Source organism: Cibotium barometz, chromosome 28, assembly GCF_041138505.1.
Source record: "Cibotium barometz isolate CiBa-2024 chromosome 28, ASM4113850v1, whole genome shotgun sequence".
Classification (NCBI taxonomy): Eukaryota; Viridiplantae; Streptophyta; class Polypodiopsida; order Cyatheales; family Cibotiaceae; genus Cibotium; species Cibotium barometz.
In genome coordinates, this window is record NC_141073.1 from 52,680,401 (window position 1) to 52,699,909 (window position 19,509).

The 19,509-nt window shown below is 46.1% G+C and overlaps 1 protein-coding gene across 2 annotated transcripts in view; it reads left to right on the forward strand.

Moving 5' to 3' along the window:
* The first annotated feature begins 1,187 nt into the window (after nucleotides 1-1,187).
* The window catches only part of LOC147622926 (Protein prenylyltransferase superfamily protein), a 75,424-nt gene continuing 57,102 nt past the window's right edge, over nucleotides 1,188-19,509 (forward strand). For both annotated transcript variants that reach the window (XM_086822538.1, XM_086822539.1), the window contains exons 1-2: nucleotides 1,188-1,427; nucleotides 1,532-1,912. In XM_086822538.1, coding sequence (XP_086678664.1) covers nucleotides 1,354-1,427; nucleotides 1,532-1,912 — 455 coding nt within the window. In that variant the 5' untranslated portion in view covers nucleotides 1,188-1,353. The remainder of the gene's footprint in view (nucleotides 1,428-1,531; nucleotides 1,913-19,509) is intronic.

Here is a 19,509-nt window from a genome sequence, read left to right on the forward strand (position 1 = left end):
TGTTCCCAAAAAGAGTCAACTGAATTAAGCCTAGTAATTGATGAGCTTCATCAAGCTTGTTCCCAAAAAGAGTCAACTAAATTAAGCCTAGTAATTGATGATGTTATACACATCATGAATGTTGAACACACCTTACAAGATCATGGCAAAGAGCCTTTCTCTCATAGTCAAATTTTGTCCCCAATATGTGGTGAGCCCAAACTAGTGCCCTGTGCTAGCAAGGGTTTTTTCCCCATGTGAACATACTCTTGTGTGTTAGCCACATCAATCCTAGGGCTAGGGCTTCTATTTGTACTCTTGTACTCCATTCATTCATTATCATTATTGAGTACTGTGTGCATGTGTGAGTGTGTAGAGCATCATCTCCCTCATCCAACAATGTACATGTGCACTCAATTCTTTGTTGTGATGATAATAATGTTATGAGATAAATGTTGATAGATTTTTGGGGATTGATTGAAGAATATGTCTTCAACATGCATAAAAGTGGAACCTTAGAGCTTGTATCGAGGAGTGAGAGGTATTAGAGATTTACTGTGGACCCAAGCTAATGGCATGCTCTCTCTTACAAGAACATAACCTGGAAGATGTGGAACCATGGTGTTGTATGGTCCAAGTCTAGCTAAGAAGAGCAAGATGTTTACCAAGGAAATGTGACGATCTTGATTGGAGAGGTAGATTCTTTTGATTGCCCCATGCAATTTTAGAAGTCCAGCTGTGTACAAAGTTTGGTGACATGTTGGAAGGAGGCTGTTAGAAAACACCCATGAACAAAGGGATGGCTTTTTAGCATGTGGTAGTGGTCACACGTAATGGAAAGAGAAGATAAGCCCTTGGCCTACTACACATAGGAAAAGCTAGAAAGCTACACATAAAATGTATCAAGAGATGGATAAATACATGAGATACTAGATGTAAAAAAATGGATGGACTATGCAGAGGTGAATGACATAGGAAAGTGCTTTTATAAGGGAAGCTATAGATTTAATATTGGATAAATGGCCTTCTTTGTGCTTTTATAAGGGAAGCTATAGATTTAATATTGGATAAATGGCCTTCTTTGACTGCTTTCTCTAGTGCTACGAGTAGATCTTTAACTAGTCTAGTAATCAAGGAAAACCCTTGGTCAAATTAGAAGTCAAGGACTAGGAAGATGATGCTAATATCAAGAAGCCTGATTGGATACAACTAGGGATCTCACAATTTTTCTTTAACTTAGACGACTATTTAATGTTATAGTATCACACATTATTCTTCATACAGAAGATCACTTAAATCGGTCTTTTTTTTAAGACGTTAATAGAATTTTCGTTCTATCTGCCTGCCCTCCTCGCTTGTTCAGAACCGACACAGATGGAGGAAGGTGATAAAGATGGCCTTGCTTTGCTTCGGCAACTCGACAGCATTTTGTCCTCGGATCCTCTCATGTAAGCCTGGGAGATGCGCTCTTTTGTTTTGCTGGTTTTTGAATGGGTTTTTATGGGTTCGTTTGCGACTTTGATCACGCTCGTACTCGCGTTTGTGGATGCAGTGATGAGCTCGGGTTCGTGCACCCATCCCAGTTGGCAAGCCTTCACGAGACAAGCAGTCCCCGCCCGCTCTCACACGAGCAAAATGATGGAGAAAACCCAGCTTCAGCTGATCCGTCTGCTTTCTGGTGCGCAGATCACAAACTGGCAATTTCCGTACTAGCTCTGGCCCCACTCTACAGAGCTGCCAAATCTGCTTTCCTTGCCTCCCGCAGAGAGTATCAATTCCTCCTGCTGAAGTCTAGAGACCAGGCCCATGCCCACACCCCATCTGTTTGCTACAATACACAAGAAGATCTCCATTGTTTGACGAAGAAGCTCCTTTCGTACACCAGGGCTGTGGTCGTGCTCAATTCGGGTTACAAGAGTGCTTGGGATGTCAGGTTTGTTGATGAGCTATGTATGTCAACATGACTTTTTGTTTCCTCTGTGTCACGCGTGCCTTTATTTTTGTAGCTTCCCACCACATGTTCCTCACCATGACTATTTTTTTTCCCTGGAAAGAGACTTCTATCAAATTTAACAAATGGAATAAAAAACAAGAACCATTATCTTTGAGTACAGGGCAAACCTCTTTCAAACAAGTCAATAATTGCCATTCTAGGTAGCACCCTGTTAGAATGTCCTTGCCAACAAACATGTGGTGTGTATGCATAATATTAAGTATTTAGATACACGTATACATGTGAGGGAGACAAGTAGATAGACTAACCACCATGTTGGCCAAATATGACCTATGCGATCAATGCAAAGCACAAAAAACATAGTAGGTCTCCTTCTGATTGGGAACAAAAATGATCTATAGATGAGCTCTACGCATAGCATACATTTTATACTTTGCCATTCTTCATGAGTTATTAACAAATTCTACTTAAACAAAAATGTTACCTACTCATCCCCATGACGTATGAGCTGCGGTAAGTACATGCCCAGGCATCTCTGATCATCAAGCTGTGTGAGTGGACCAAACCCCGCGCGGAAGCGGCTCCCCCGTATCTCATAGTAGGCCAGCCAGCTAAGCATTTAGTACGCCTCATCTTCCATGTGTCATGTGGTGCATACTCTACATATCCAATCCTCGTGTGGGGTAGCACCAGCTCTGCCACTTTTGACTTTGAGGCAGAGAGAAGCGTGATGAAAAGACACCCTGGGCTGACCAGTCACCAATCACGATACGCATGGCATGTGACCTAGATCTGTATGTAGCTCGGGATCACAGTGAAACCATCCTCCGAGACTCTCAAAAGTGGTCCTTGTAAAAGTGGGTTTTGGTGCCAAGCTTGGAGGTAGGAGACACCCATGTTTGATGTAATGTAAGGCTGCAGTAGATCTACACGGATGATTCGGTTGATCTCCGGCCATGAGAGGTCCAAGAATGGAGAGTCCAGACTATATGAAAAGGGGGAAGATGGTCCATCTGGAGGCTGTGTGCATCAAACGACTCGATTACCTCTGAGTACCATGGAGGCGATGATAATGATGACATTAATAGAGAGAGGAGCTCTATTAACGTCTGCCAAAGGCCAAAATGGTCCATGAGACCCAATACATAAATGAAGACCATAAAGGTCTTGTGCCAAATATCTGGTCTCAAAAACGGAAACAGAAAAGAAACTTAAAAAAGAGAGAGAGGTCCTAGTGTTCATCTACTATGCCACTAGAAGATGTAACATTTACAACATGCCGGTTTGGAGATTGTCGAATGTTGTTAAAGCTATATTGGTACATTAGGTGTCACTCGTTGATGAGCAATTGGTTTTGGGTTGCGGAAATTTAGGATGAGAGCGTTTCCATCATAAAGAACGGCCCATTTACCTTCATTATGTGTTGCTCAAACTTTAGCAAGTTTTGTGCTTTTTAGCTTCAAGCTCATCTGCAATCCACACCTTCTGACCCTTTAGTTTCCTTGATTGCTTAAGCACATCCACCTTGTTGACTCTGGTATTATTGGAAAGGACTCCATGACAAATGCCTATCTCAAGTTTTGTTATTGTCGACTCGTTCCATTGGATTTCTAGAATTGTGAGACGTAATTCCCCCCACTTATCAATCCCATAATTCTCCCATTGTGATAGGCGTTGTGGAAGCGTGTATGTGATTAGCGCTAAGAAAAAGGGATTAACGCTAATCCCATGTTAAGCAAACACACAGAAGACAAGGTACACCTAATCTACTGTATATTCCAAAACATGAATATGTACAATAATCTTGGAACTTGACCTAGATCCGGTTCGTGCATGCTATATGCATGCAAACAAAAGGTTGTTGATTCCCTAGCTTGGTCGTGCTCTTTAGATACTTGCCTTTGTGCCTAGAGCTGCCTCGGGTTGTCTCTATGCAACGGTTCTTGTCAACATTGGAAAGACGCTTGAGATCTGTAAGATATTTGCTTGCCCTTTGACCTCCTTCATATAGGAATATGATGAAAAGTCGTGTTCAGGTCAGGTTTGCCTTTTTGACCTACATAATAATGTCCAAAAGTCATATTTGGCCCTCCAATTGTGCCCAAAAGGTGTCCCATTCATGGGCCAATGTTTCTGGCACTTCCACGTGCTTGTAGGGCCTTAAAATCAGGTTTAAATGTACCTCAAATTTTGCCCATATACTTGCTAGCGAGGATAATCATGTCCGTGAGCATTAGGATTAATGGATGCACATGACATCCCCTTCTGCAAACTTGGAGCACTGGGATACTCTATACACCTTTGCTCCAATTTTTTGTCGGTCCATCTACTATGCTCCATATTCTCTGGCTCGATCTCCAAGCTCTCTGACTTGGTCTCAAGTTATTTGGTTCGGTTTGTGGATCATATGTAGCGTCCTCCTCCTCGAAGGATTGAGAGAGACTCTTTGGAGGCTCCTTGAAAACTGTTAGGTTTATTGGACAAATTGATGTACTTGGGATTTATGGATGTAGAGCATAAGCCTTAGGTCATTTGTCAAAGGTTAAAATCTCGCAGTAGTTGTAAATTGTGCCAGTAAAGGTGAAAGAATCCATGAGGTGTACTAAAAGCAACTGAATAAGGTCTTGTGAATGTCCTTTGGAACAATCCTGACTTGATGGTAACCACACTCTAAGTCGATCCTGCTAAAGATAGTGGCTCCATCCAATCTATCCAGGATATCATCAATCCTAGGAATAGGAAGCCTGTCCTTTACAATGATCTTGTTAAGAGCCCTATAACCAATACACATATGCCAAGAACCATCCTTTTTTTGAAGCAATGAGCAAAAAGGTGATGAGCTAGATCGAATCAAACCCTTTTCCAAAAGCTCAGTTACTTGCTTCATAATCTCCTCTTGTTGAGCTTGACTTACTCGATAGGGAGGTTTGTTAGGAGATGAGCTCCCTGGCATGATGTCAATCTTATGATCTTCCGGTCTCTTTGGAGGTAGCTCTCCTGGAAGAGTATCTACACAACAATCTTCATACTTCTTTAGGAAATCTTTCCTTTCATGATCAAGAGTTGAGAGTGACTCATCACCCTCAGATCCTTTGGATCTCTTACATATATCAAGTACGAGGAAATAGATTGCTTTATTGCTTTAGGAACTTGTACATGACTAATGAGTGGAATAGAATTCCTCTCAACTCCTACATCAAAAGTTACATCCTTGCCTTTAAAAGAAAACCTAATCTTATTTCCAGTCCAATCAATGGTCGGGTCTATCTGTTAGCAGCCATTTCCTGTCTGTACATATACACCAAGGCCTCTGTTGTTGTGGGTGTGCCCGCTTGGATTAGGTGTTTTCTCATTTTTTCCCACTCTTCATATTTTTCCCTATTTTTTTTCTATTTTTTCTGCTGTGGGAGGCTGTCCTGAGTAGTCCAGGTGTTAGCCTTTTGGTCTTGCTGGCCGACTCCACACGTGTGAGGCCGACCTTGAGAAGCTGGCTGACTGGTGATATATGCTGGTCGTGGACTTTTTGTCCTGTCGGCTGTCCTTAATGCTGGCCGATTGCTCATATGGGGCCATATAAAATGGCCCCATGGCCCCCCACTTGTTGTATCATATTTTCGGGATTTTCTTGTGTATATAGAGCAGAGTTACATGCCTCTCTCTCTCTCCTTCTCCATTGCTGTATTTTTCTGCAGTGCACTTGCTCTTGTGTTCTCAGATTTTGTCATCATCTCTGCTGCATATTTTGACATGGTATCAGAGCTCTAGGCTCTTGATAAATCTTGGGAACTGTGTGAGGAAGAGGGGGACTGTTTTGTTGCTGATTGGTGCACTGTTTTGGACTGTCCGGGAAGAGGAGAAGCAAGAGGTAGGCGGGCTGATTTGCTGGACAGCCACTTGCAGGTTTAAGTTCTTCTTTGTTCCTACCCATGTCACGTGCATCCCGCACTTGGATGCCACGTAGACATTTCTGTACAGAAGGTGCAGGACCTGGGATGGTGAACTGGTCCCATGGGAGCCCAGTCCGGGACGAGTCAGCCAGGGATCCATCTCAGTCGTCCGAGGTCAGGTGTGCATTGTCCTGCACATGAAGCAGTGCCAATCCGCGCTGGGAGTCTCCCTCTGGAATGATGTCAGATGTTCTGTGTATCTGGTTTGCAACTGGATGCCAGGCCTCTGTAGGCATGTAGGTTTGCATGTAGAGATGGGGCCAGCCCATAGGGCTACCCCAGTGAGAAGAACTTGCAGTGGTAGTGTGGGCATGGGGGAGGTATAGAACCACCCCCAAGGGGCCAGGAGGGCCCACATTGTGCCCACCAGCCATGGCATGGGCTGGAGGGGCTGTCGGCCAGCTGTACTGCTACTGGACAGGCAGCCGACTGGGACAGAAACCCTAATCAGCAGGTTGGCCAGGTGTAGGGGCAACCCACACCTCTGCGCAGCATGTCCAGCAGCCAGGATGCTGCCCCAGAAGGCTGCGCAGGATGGCCAGCATTGAATTATAGTGGGAATTCAGTTATTGGAAAAATACCTAGTCGTGGGACTTCAGGAAGCAGGCCGACTGGATGCTATGTGAAGTATAAATACCCCAGCCCATAATCCATGAATCCATCTCATAATTCACCAAGTGCTCCAAGCAAACAAGGGCCAGGACAGCCAAGAACATTGCTAAAGCAAAGGGGTGAAGGACTGAAGGTCAAGGGCAGGTTTTCCAGCCAAGAAAAGGTCAAGTACTTTGTATTTGTTTTCAGATTTACATCATTCTAATAAAGCAAATACACCATCCGTGGTGGGGGCCCTACAGAGGGTAATTGGGACCCAATACTGTGTCCTCTCCATCTCCCCTTTCTCTCTCTATTTTCTGCACATTGTCTTTCAGTTTGTGCGTTAATTCCGTCGCGAAAAGAGTGCTGATTTCTGAGTTTTGAAGTACCGATCCTTCTCCGAAGCTTCCGCATATTACAGTGGTATCAGAGCTCACTTCAAGGACAAAGATTCAGCAAAGAAAACCAGAAAATTTTTTTCGTTCGTGTGGTTGGTTTTTAGACGCCGGTGGACTACCCCTTTCGGAGTGACTCCTGTCCCTCGAAGGACGGTTGGTTTTTAGCCTCCGGAAGCCTCCGGAAGTCTCCCACACAGATAGTGGATGGTCAGATTGCGTTCCGGAAAGGAATTGCATTTTCCCGCTATGGCGAACTTTGGCGACGAGAGAGAACCAGAACCATGGGACCAGAGTGCACCAGGCAGCCCAGCGAGGGCACCCGGCTTGAGTGTCACAGACATGTTCCAGCAGAAGATGCGAGCAATCGCAGACTAGACAACCAAGTTGGATGAGCAGAAGGCGCGGATTTTGGCTCTGGAGGAGCGTTCTCGCTCTCCAGCGTCGCGTTTTCCATCTCCTCCTCCCTCTCCTTCCGTATCCCAGATACTAGATCCTCGTCACAGGGACCCTCTCGTGGGGTCACAGCCGCAGCCAAGCTCCTTGCTTGAGATGCAGATGCGTGCATTGGAGATTCGACAACGAGAAGACGACGCCATGCGACGAGTGGAACACGAGCGTTACCTCAGAGCTTTGGACGCCAGATTGACACCGGCGGCGCCCTCGAATCATTTTCCCGAGAAAATGAATTTCAGTAAGTATAATGGTAAACTCGATTCCACTACTCTTTATTCATGGTTACATCAATTTGAAGCTTACTTTGCCGCAGTTAGGAAAACAGATATTGACAAAGTGATCTTAGCTAGTTGGTATTTGGAAGGTGAGGCCATTCCTTGGTGGACTCAGTGGGCTCATGCCCACACCAGAGCAGGTATGGCAGCTTATGTGTGGGACGAGTTCGTCCGCGACCTTATGCAGCGGTTTCTACCGCCCCACTACCTTGAGCGACTCGAAGACGAGTTCAGGGGAGCGCGTCAGAACGCGCAACCAGTCTTTCAGTTTGCCAATAAAATTTCGACCTTGTGTCTACAATTAGGCTTATCTGATACGGACAAGAAAGGGCAGTTTTTGTATGGCCTGGACACGCAAATCCAATGGGAGCTGCGTATGTTTAGGCCAGCCACCTTTGAGGACGCACTCTGGCTTGCGCAGAGTGCAGAAATGAAACACAATGGTGGCAAGCCCAAGACTTCCCAGCCGGCTTCTCCCAAGGCTAACGCCTCGGGGGGCAAAAGCCAGAACCAGACGGGGTCTTCCCCAGGACAGAGCCCGGGAGCCTCTGGCTCCAAGAACTCGAACAATGCGTCTAAGCTTACTCCAGACCAGAAAGCGGAGGCAGGCAAGACAGGTGGCAAGTTGAGTGCTGAGGAGCTTTCTCAGTACAGGAAGGAGGGTAGATGTTACTTTTGTCACACAAAAGGACATACTTCTCGGGATTGTCCGAAGAAGCCTCCAAAGGCCGCCGCCGCCGCCTCCACAGCTTCCGTGGTGAGCACAGCTCCCACACAGACCCCAGTGGCTACTCCTAGTTCTTCAACCCCCGTGCTTCAGTTGGAGCAATTATTAGCCGGGAGCTCGAAGATAAGCAGAAGGGCGCCCATGACCAGGAGTATGAGCGCAACGAATTGCTCAAGTCCTTTGGCTAGGTGGCCAGAGAGTCGTCGTCTTGTTTGACAGCGGCAGCACAGAGGATGTGGTCACGGAACAGGCCGCTAGGCGTGCCCGTTTCGAGCTGACTCCGGTGGACAAACAGGTTGAGGGTTTTAGCACAGGTATGACAACGAGCGTCAAGTATGAAGCTCTAGGTGCTAAGTTAGTGATTCAGGGCATAGAGTTTGTGCGTGACTTTATGGTTGCCCCTCTTGTAGGAGCAGACATAATTTTGGGTATCCAGTGGTTTCACAAGTTTCTTCCTGATGTCAAGTGGGACAAGCACACGTTCCAAATCAATCGGAATGGGTCAAACACCCCGGTGACCATTAAGTGTGAGCTAGGTATTCCAAACTTTCCGCTCATAAGCCCCTTGCAGGCTAAGCGAGCAGTTAGGAAAGGCGCACAGTGTGCGATGATTTACATCCAGACAGCCCAGACGGTGGCCAGTGCTTCCGAGAAGTACTCGGTTCTCCATGAAAAGTTCCAGAAGATTTTTCTTCGGGACAGTCTCCCTCCCCAGCTTCCCCCGTCCAGACCGGAGGATCACAAGATTGACCTCCTCCCAGGCTCGGAACCCCCGAGCAAGTTTCCGTATCTCCTTTCTAAGGCAATGGAATCGGAGTTGGACCGCCAACTCCAAGAATTGTTGCAGGCTGGCTTCATCCGCCCCAGGGTGTCGCCATTTGCAGCACCGATCTTGTTTGTCAAGAAGAAAGATGGGTCTTCTCGGTTGTGTGTTGATTATCGTGCACTCAACAAGCTGACTATCAAGAGCAGATTCCCGATGCCTCGAATTGACTATATTCTCGAGAGGCTGAATGGAGCTAAGGTGTTCTCTAAACTGGATTTAAAGAGTGGGTACCACCAGGTACGGATTGTTGAGGGGGACATCCCCAAGACAGCTTTCCGTACAGAACGGGCCCACTATGAGTTTGTGGTTATGCCATTTGGATTGACGAACGCCCCAGCTACATTTAACCGCATGATGATGCGTATTTTCCGGGAGTTGATTGGAGTGTGTGTGTTCATATTTCTGGACGACATTCTCATATTTTCAGCTACAGTTGAGCAGCATGACATTGATGTGGAGAAAGTCCTTAAGTTGCTGGAAAGCAACGAGCTCTATGTCAATGAAAAGAAGTCAGAATTTTATCTGTTCCCAGGTACATTACTTGGGATATATAATTAGTGCCGAAGGCATTCGACTTGATCCGGCTAAAGTGGCCGAGATTGTTAACTGGGAAGTACCTCAGACTGCTTATGACATTAGATCATTTGTGGGTATATGCCAGGCATATTCCACCCACATTGACAAGTTTTCTGATCTCTCGGCAGACCTCACCGATCTGCTAAAGGGTGTGAAAACAAGGAGGCAAAAGATTCAAATGACTCCACAAGCGTTGGAGGCATTCCAGAACCTCAAGGTGGCTTTGTCTGAAGCGCCTTGTTTAGCCTTTGCCTCGTGGGACGAACCATTTCAGGTGATCACCGATGCGAGTAACATCGCAATTGGAGGTGTATTACAACAGAATGGTCATCCAGTAGCTTACATGTCTCGTAAGTTACTGCCCGCCGAAAAGAACTACTCAGTCTATGATCGTGAACTCCTAGCAGTTATACAGGCCTTGAAACATTGGAAACATTTCCTGTATGGCCGTGACTTTGAGGTTCGCACTGACCATCAGGCATTGCGCTGGATTCAGACGATGCCAAGTGCACAGTGGAGTGATCGACAACACCGCTGGAGTCAGATATTCCAGCAGTTCGGTGGAATGATTGAGTACCTTCCAGGAAAGGCCAATCCAGTGGCCGATGCTTTGAGCAGGAAGGGACAAGTATCTACGATTCAGACCACTAGACTGGACCTTGTTGGTACATGACTAGAAGACATGAAGCACACGTACGCGGATTCCGAGGAATTCGGTACACAGTGGGAACATGCATTGGATGCCACAGGACCATGCCATTTTTTGATACGCGATGGTTGGCTTTTCTACAAAGGCCGACTATGTGTCATGATATCATTCCGGGCAGCTCTTCTCCATGATGCCCATGACGCCATTACAGGTGGTCATAGGGGCATGAATTCGACTCTGGAGAAATTAGAATGGCAATACTATTGGCCAAAGATGAGGCGTGATGTGTTTACATATGTACAACGCTGTGATATTTGTCAAAAGGTGAAAGCTCCTCGTGGAAAGAAGATAGGGTTGTTACAGCCTTTGCCAATTCCTGAGGGTCCTTTCCAAGACATTTCGATGGACTTTGTCACAAATCTGCCTCCCAGTCCGAGTAAGCGTAATACGCAGTGTTTAACTATTGTTGATAGGTTCAGCAAATTTGTTATGCTTATTCCTTGCAGGGCCAATGTGACCGCCGAGGATGTTGCCCAGCTATTCATTCGGCATTGGTACCCGATTGGCGGGATTCCTAGAACCATAGTGTCAGACCGAGATGCCAAGTTTACCAGTCATTTTTGGAGGGCATTGTTTGATAATTTTGGTACTAAGTTGAATTTTTCCAGTGCATTCCACCCACAGACAGCTGGCCAGACAGTTTTGATGTGCTGAAGTGTTATGTCCACGATGAGCAAGGTAAGTGGGAATCGTTTTTGCCTTTAGTTCAAGCTGTTTTGAATGACTCTTCTTCTTCAGCTATTGGCAGGACTCCATATGAGGCAGCGTTTGGAAGGCCTTTCCAGTCGTCGTCAACCAGGACTTCGTCTTCAGTACCGAAGGTGAACAGAGTGACGGAGTCTTACCAGGAGATCCTAGAGTCCGTTAAAGACAGATTGGCTAAAGCGCAAGAGGCCTACACTCGACAGGCCAATAAAGACCGAAGGGACATGAAGTTTTCGGAAGGGGATTGGGTGTATCTCCGGATTATGAAGCAAAGATTAAAGCAGGTGGGCAAGCGATGCCCAAAGTTGTCTTTCAGGAGCTTCGGACCATTTCCCATCCGGAAAAAGATTAATGAGGTGTCTATGCAGTTAAAGCTACCTCCGAGTTGGACTATGCACGATGTATTTCATGTCAGTTGGTTAAAGCCATATGCAGGTCCACCCCCTTCAGAGGTCAAAGACGAAGCGGAACCAGACATCATTGATGAAGCAGAAGTAATGGTTCCAGAACAGATCCTTCTGCACCGTTTCAAGCATGGCTCAGGCCGAAGACTACGACAGTTTCTCACGAAGTTTCAGGACCGAGGAACTCATGAAGCGGTATGGCTCGACAAAGAATTTTTCGAAGACTATCTGGCATTATTGACGGATTATTTGGAGGCTATGCAGCTTCCGTCAAGTTAAGCAGAAGGGGATGTCACGTGCATCCCGCACTTGGATGCCACGTAGACATTTCTGTACAGAAGGTGCAGGACCTGGGATGGTGAACTGGTCCCATGGGAGCCCAGTCCGGGACGAGTCAGCCAGGGATCCATCTCAGTCGTCCGAGGTCAGGTGTGCATTGTCCTGCACATGAAGCAGTGCCAGTCCGCGCTGTGAGTCTCCCTCTGGAATGATGTCAGATGTTCTGTGTATCTGGTTTGCAACTGGATGCCAGGCCTCTGTAGGCATGTAGGTTTGCATGTAGAGATGGGGCCAGCCCATAGGGCTACCCCAGTGAGAAGAACTTGCAGTGGTAGTGTGGGCATGGGGGAGGTATAGAACCACCCCCAAGGGGCCAGGAGGGCCCACATTGTGCCCACCAGCCATGGCATGGACTGGAGGGGCTGTCGGCCAGCTGTACTGCTACTGGACAGGCAGCCGACTGGGACAGAAACCCTAATCAGCAGGTCGGCCAGGTGTAGAGGCAACCCACACCTCTGCGCAGCATGTCCAGCAGCCAGGATGCTGCCCCAGAAGGCTGCGCAGGATGGCCAGCATTGAATTATAGTGGGAATTCAGTTATTGGAAAAATACCTAGTCGTGGGACTTCAGGAAGCAGGCCGACTGGATGCTATGTGAAGTATAAATACCCCAGCCCATAATCCATGAATCCATCTCATAATTCACCAAGTGCTCCAAGCAAACAAGGGCCAGGACAGCCAAGAACATTGCTAAAGCAAAGGGGTGAAGGACTGAAGGTCAAGGGCAGGTTTTCCAGCCAAGAAAAGGTCAAGTACTTTGTATTTGTTTTCAGATTTACATCATTCTAATAAAGCAAATACACCATCCGTGGTGGTGGGGGCCCTACAGAGGGTAATTGGGACCCAATACTGTGTCCTCTCCATGTTGGGGTAAAGGCATAATGCCCACCCTTATAGTGTGTACAAGCCCATAAGTTATAGTACATAGTACACTTAGTACTTTTAATGTACTAAGTGCACTATGTGTACTAGTGCAATATACATGTGTGATAGGGGAGTCACACACTCATGCTTTTCATGAGTTGACTTATCCCCACAACTCTCTCTCTCTCTCTCCCTTGCTTCTCTGTGTATGTCTCCCATGAATGAGCTGTAAACCCTAACAGCAGGTTTCTCCCCATCAACTGGTATCAGAGCTCGGTGCCCGTCGAATCTCTGTGCAAGCAGGCTTGCTCGTGTGAATGTGGTGAGGCGCCTACATCAACTGGTCGTGCTGAATTCTGGTCGCCTTTCTCTTCCCTGTCCAAAGCAAGCAGCATGTCGACCTCAAACGTGTAGAAGGCGCACTAAGCAACAAGCGATTGACTTCAGGCGTGTGAGGCGAGTCAGCGCACAGCAAGGCGCTAGTCGCTAGTCGGCTGGCTACTAGGCGTGAGCAAATCACTCAAACACGGCAACTTTGAGTCGGCGACAACAGTCGCACGTCGTGTTAGCGTTGGTAGCCACAAAAAGCGTAGGCGCCAAAGGAAACGTCAATCTACGCCAAGCGTTTTGCAAAGATCTTGTATGCCTTCTTGCGCGCATCTGCGCGAGCATTGGGTCGTAGAGACATGGCTATGGCGGAAGATACAGGGCGCACAACAGCTACGCAAAAGGCAGGCGAGAGACCGGCTTCGTGTCTTTGAGTGTGAATGCATAGCCTGGGTCACCTTGAGTCGTGTTGGCCAGCAACATTGCTCTGTCAAATGAACACGCCTCATAAGCTTTCAAGCTATGGAGGCGGTGCACATTGTGATTCAAGTACAAGCCCTCTGATAAATCTGAGAGCTGGCCAGAATTGAAATGGGTTTGTCACAGGAAAAGCGAGTCCCTTATCTGCATCAGTTTTCTGCAGAATAGCACCAAATCATCAACCTGCAAATCAGAGAAATTCAGAAATTTCAGAGGTATTTGCCTTCAATTTTTTGCGAATTTTTTATCAATTAAATCAATTGAGCAGGTACAGGTGCCCAATTGCTCAATTTTTGAGCAAAATTGGCAAAATTGGGTGACATTGGTCACAATCAGGATAAATTTGCAGGAAATTGGTCAAATCAGGATCAATTTGCAGGAAATTGGATGTCGAAATTTGGGGCTTTTGATGTAATTGTGCAATTAAGCACTCATACATGCTGTATGATGTGAAAAATCGCACATTTGGGCAAAATCGCAGCAAATTGCAGCAAATTGCAGTGCAAATCAAGGGGCTTTTGTGCCGATTTGGTTGATTTGCATGCAGGCAATCGCATTTGATGCTGTGGTTAATGTGCTGATGCCTTACAAGCACTCAATGTGCCTGTAAATCAAGGGGCTTTCATGTATTTGATGTATATGTGGCCAGGGGGAAGCATCGTGAACACTCTGGATGCCTTCATGTGCGCCAATGTACCATGCATGATCAGAAATTGATCTCAAATCAAGGGGCTTTTCAAGTTTGTATGCTTGTTGAGCTTGGCAAAGCAACAGGCAAGACATTTATGCCTTGAATCCTCAGAAATCAGCTTGCAGTCAAGGGGCTTTTGCCCAATTTCTGTTCGGGACTGTTGTATGCAGTATACAGGACTGTAAAAGTCTGATTTTCACTCATTTGGACAGCCAGGAGAGCATTTATTGCTACTGTACCTGCTGGTACAGATTTGGTACAGATTTGTACATGTTTTGGCATGGCTGTACACTATTTTGAGTGATCAAAAGGTTCAAATTCAGCTGCTGAAATTGCCGGTACAGGTTTGGTACATCATTGGTGAGCACTTGGTACTGCTGTACAGTACTTTGGAAGGGCAAAAGAGCACATTTAAGGTGCTGTCCAAAATCTGCAGCAACCAGATTTTGGTGTTTTCATCACAAAAAGTGGGAGAAAAGTTGCATTCTTGCTTCCGCAGTGGGAGATAAAGCTTGGGAGAACATTTGTGAGCACTTTGTGTGCTTTGGGTGCAGTGTTTGCACATCTTGGGTGCAGTGTTTGCACATTTGCAGGGAGTCAGGCATTACAGGTTGTATTTTGCTATGGCAACCACAGGTGAGAGCTCTTCATTGCTTCACATCAAGAAGCTTGAAGGCTCGCATAATTATGATATTTGGCAAACCCAGTGCTACAATGTGTTGCTCCAGAAAAAGCAGCACAAGCCTATCAAAGAAAGGGGTGTGATGCCCGCTTCTCTTACAGCTGAAGAGTGGGAAGATATGGATGAGCTGGCAAGATCTACTATCATGTTGTCTGTGTCAGACTCATTACTTTTCAGCATTCGTGAAGAGAAGACAGCTTGGGGAATGTGGCAGAGATTGCAGGACTTGTATGCCCAACAAAGTGCCTCAAGCAAAGTGTATTGGTTGAAGAAACTCATAGGCCTTCAGATGAAGGAAGGGGCTTCTATGACAGCCCATCTCAATGAGTTTAATGGTATTGTCAGCCAGGTTATAAATCAAAAGTTGGCAATGGACGATGAGTTCAAAGCCACTTTTTTGTTATGCACTTTGCCAGAGAGTTGGGACACATTCAGGACAGCCACTAGTAATTCGCATGCTATGCTGTCATATGCAGATGTTGAGGGTGCTCTTCTTCAAGAAGAGATGAACAGGAAGAACAACTCTGTTGGAAAGTCCAATGCAATGAATGCACGTGGGAGATCCCAGCAAAGGGGGAAAAGCCAAGAAAGGGGAAGGAGCAAGTCTCGCTCCAAAAAGGATTTGGAATGCCATTATTGTGGCAAGAAGGGACACATTAAAAAGCAATGCTACAAATGGAAAAATGATCAGAAAGAAAAGGGAAAAGGCAAAGACAAAGAGAAGGATGAAGCCAAAGATGTAAAGCCAAAGGGCAAAAGTGGAGTCAAGATCGAAGAAATCAATGTGTCACATGCAGGTGGCAGTGAGGATGAGGTCCTCTTTACGTCTTCACTTGATGCCCATTCACTTCTTACAGGTGGTCATGGTATGCACTCATGGATCATTGATTCAGGTGCCTCCTTTCATGTCACAGGTTGCAGAGACTTGTTTGTCAGGTATACTGCTGGCAATGAAGGAGTGGTTTATTTGGGTGATAACCATGCATGCAAGATACTTGGCAAAGGTGATGTAAGGCTTGTATTTTCAGATGGCTCACAGCTTATGCTCCATGATGTCAGGCATGTGCCTGAGATCAAGAAGAATCTGCTTTCTACTGGACAGCTTGATGATGCTGATTATGTTACCACATTTGGTAGTGGAAAGTGGAAGATTAGTAAGGGCTCACTGGTTGTTGCCAGAGGCTCTAAGGTGGACACTCTTTATTTCATGCATGCAGGTGTTTGTCACCATGCTAATGTAAATGCAACCGAGCTGCCGGAAATTTCTATGTGGCATAGCCGGTTGGGACACATGAGTGTCAAGGGAATGGAGCAATTGTCTCGTTTGGGTTACTTGCCTTCTCTAAAGTTTTCAAGTTTTCAGTTTTGTGAGCATTGTATATATGGTAGGCAACTACAGTGCCCCCACAAGAAAGCTCTTGGACAAAAAGATGCTCAGTTAGAGCTTGTGCATACAGATGTATGTGAGATGCCTCAGCTTTCTTTGGGAGGGGCAAAATACTTTGTGTCTTTCATTGATGATGCCACACGCAAGGTGTGGGTTTATCCTCTTCGTTTGAAGAGTGATACATTCTCAGTGTTTGAGAAGTTTGTTGCTCATGTGGAGAATCAAACTGGCAAAACACTGAAGGCTTTGCGTTCCGACAATGGTGGAGAGTATACGTCCAAACAGTTTCAGGACTTTTGTGATGCTAAAGGCATCAAGAGGGAGCTCTCTACTCCTTATGATCCTCCACAAAACGGGACAGCAGAGAGGATGAACAGGACCATACAGGAGAAGGTCCGTTCTATGTTGTCACATGCTGCATTACCTCATGGTTTTTGGGCTGAAGCTGTTATGACAGCCGTTCACCTTATAAACAGGTCACCTAATACGAGGCTTGGTGGGAAAGTGCCAGAAGAAGTATGGACAGGGAAGCCTCCGTCATACAAGCACTTGAGAGTGTTTGGTTGCGTTGCGTACGTGCACATACGCAGGGAAATGCGCACCAAACTTGATCCTAAGTCTCACAAATGCATATTCCTAGGATATGGTGACAGAGGTGAAATGGGGTATAGACTTTGGGATCCCATGAATAGAAAGATCATACGCAGCAATGATGTCATTTTTGATGAAACATGCATGTATAAAGAGCCTGCAAGGCAACAGGAGCCTGGCAGAGTCATCTTTGATGATGATGGACATCATGGACAACAACAAAGGGCTGTAAATCAGCCATTACAGCAGGAAAACCAGCCCTTAAATGGTGCTGAAAATGGTCCAAATGGACAGCCAGACATGGCAGAAGATATCCCTATGGATATACCACAGTTGGAGGATATACCGGGCATGATTTTTCAGCCTTATGGCATGGAACAGGAGCCACCAATGGGTGATATGCAGGCTGGACAGCAACCTGCAAATGATGGTCATTGGGTACGGAGGTCCACTAGACCCTCCAGAGCCCCTGACAGGTTTGTTCCAGGGGTTGACTACTTGATGCTCACTGACTGTGGGGAGCCCTCATGTTACAAAGAGGCTTTACAGAGGGCAGACAAAGCTCTATGGGAGCGTGCCATGAAGTCAGAGATGGATTCTCTGCATAAAAATGAAACATGGAAGTTAGTGCCTTTGCCTGCAGGCAAGAAGGTTTTGCCATGCAAGTGGGTATACAGGCTCAAAGTTGCACCAGATGCAAAGCCAAGATACAAAGCCAGGTTAGTGGCTAAGGGCTTCAAGCAGGAATATGGTGTGGACTTTGAGGAGATCTTCTCTCCAGTGGTCAAAATGACCACACTTAGAGCTGTGTTGGCTTTGGTTGCGCATGATGATCTGGACTTGATTCAGATGGATGTGAAGACTGCTTTTCTTCACGGTGATCTCCATGAGGAGATATATATGCAGCAGCCAGAGGGTTATGCAGTGAGTGGAAAGGAGAAGCTTGTATGCAAGCTGAAAAAGAGTCTTTATGGGCTAAAACAGGCACCACGAGAATGGTATCTACATTCATGAAATCTCAGAAATTCAAGAGAAGTGACATAGATCACTGCTTGTACACCAAAAAAGCTTTGGATGGCAGTCTCTTGATTCTCATTTTGTATGTTGATGATATGTTGATTGCCGGGAAATCTCGTAAAGAGATGGATGCCTTGAAGAAGAGGCTGCATGAAACCTTTGATATGAAGGATTTGGGTGATGCAAATCACATTTTGGGTATGCGGATACTTCGGGACAAAAATCAGCATGTGTTGTATTTGTCTCAGAAGGAATACATTGGCAAAGTCTTGCAGAGGTTCAATATGGACGGGGGGAAGAAAGCTAGTACTCCTTTGCCTCCATATGTGAAACTCAGTGCTATGGACAGCCCACAGTCAGATACAGACAGGGCTGAAATGGCCAAGATTCCGTATGCTTCAGCTTGTGGCAGTCTCATGTATGCCATGGTTGCTACTAGGCCGGACATTGCATTTGCAGTGGGAGTGGTTTCTAGATACATGGCCAACCCTGGCAAGAAGCATTGGGAAGCAGTGAAAGGTGTCATGAGATACCTGAAGGGCACACAGGATTTGTGCATTTGCTTTGGCAAACAGGATGCATTAGTGCATGGTTACACGGATTCGGATTATGCCGGTCATCCAGATAACCGGAAGTCTACTACCGGTTATGTGTCTACATTCACAGGAGGTGCTGTGTCATGGATATCCAGGATGCAGAAGTGCACAGCCTTATCTACTACAGAGGCCGAGTATATTGCAGCCACAGAGGCTTGCAAGGAGGCATTATGGCTATCTCGGTTAGTGGTTGATTTGGGTTATACAGGGGATATTCCATTGTTGCATTGTGACAGTCAGAGTGCCATTCAGTTGGCAAAGAACCCTGTTTTTCATGCAAAGACGAAGCATGTGGATGTGAAGTATCACTTCATCAGAGAGGTGATAGAGAACAAGCAAATTCAGCTTGTTAAGATTCATACGGATGACAACCCGGCTGATCTGTTGACGAAGAGTTTGCCTCCGGAGCGGTTTGCTCATTGCAGACACTTGATGGGCATTGGATGAGGCCATTTTCAGCCTTGATATGGCCTTGTATATTATCATGTACATGCTGATTTTTTCTTTTCTTTTACTTAAGGGCACTTTGCCTTTAAGTGGGAGGTTGTTGGGGTAAAGGCGTTATGCCCACCCTTATAGTGTGTACAAGCCCATAAGTTATAGTACATAGTACACTTAGTACTTTTAATGTACTAAGTGCACTATGTGTACTAGTGCAATATACATGTGTGATAGGGGAGTCACACACTCATGCTTTTCATGAGTTGACTTATCCCCACAACTCTCTCTCTCTCCCTTGCTTCTCTGTGTATGTCTCCCATGAATGAACTCTAAACCCTAATTCAGGTTTCTCCCCTTCATATGATATCCAATAAGAACGTGGTTTTATGCTTATAGAAAACGTTCGCCGATGGAGTTTTCAGAGGGAATGCTTGTATATCTCCAGATACCCAAGAGTTTTGAGACGCTATGGCGGATTCAAAAGGTTGGAAAGGTGTCCCCTAGGTATTGTGGACCTTATTGGATGCTGAAAAAGATTGGTGAGGTGG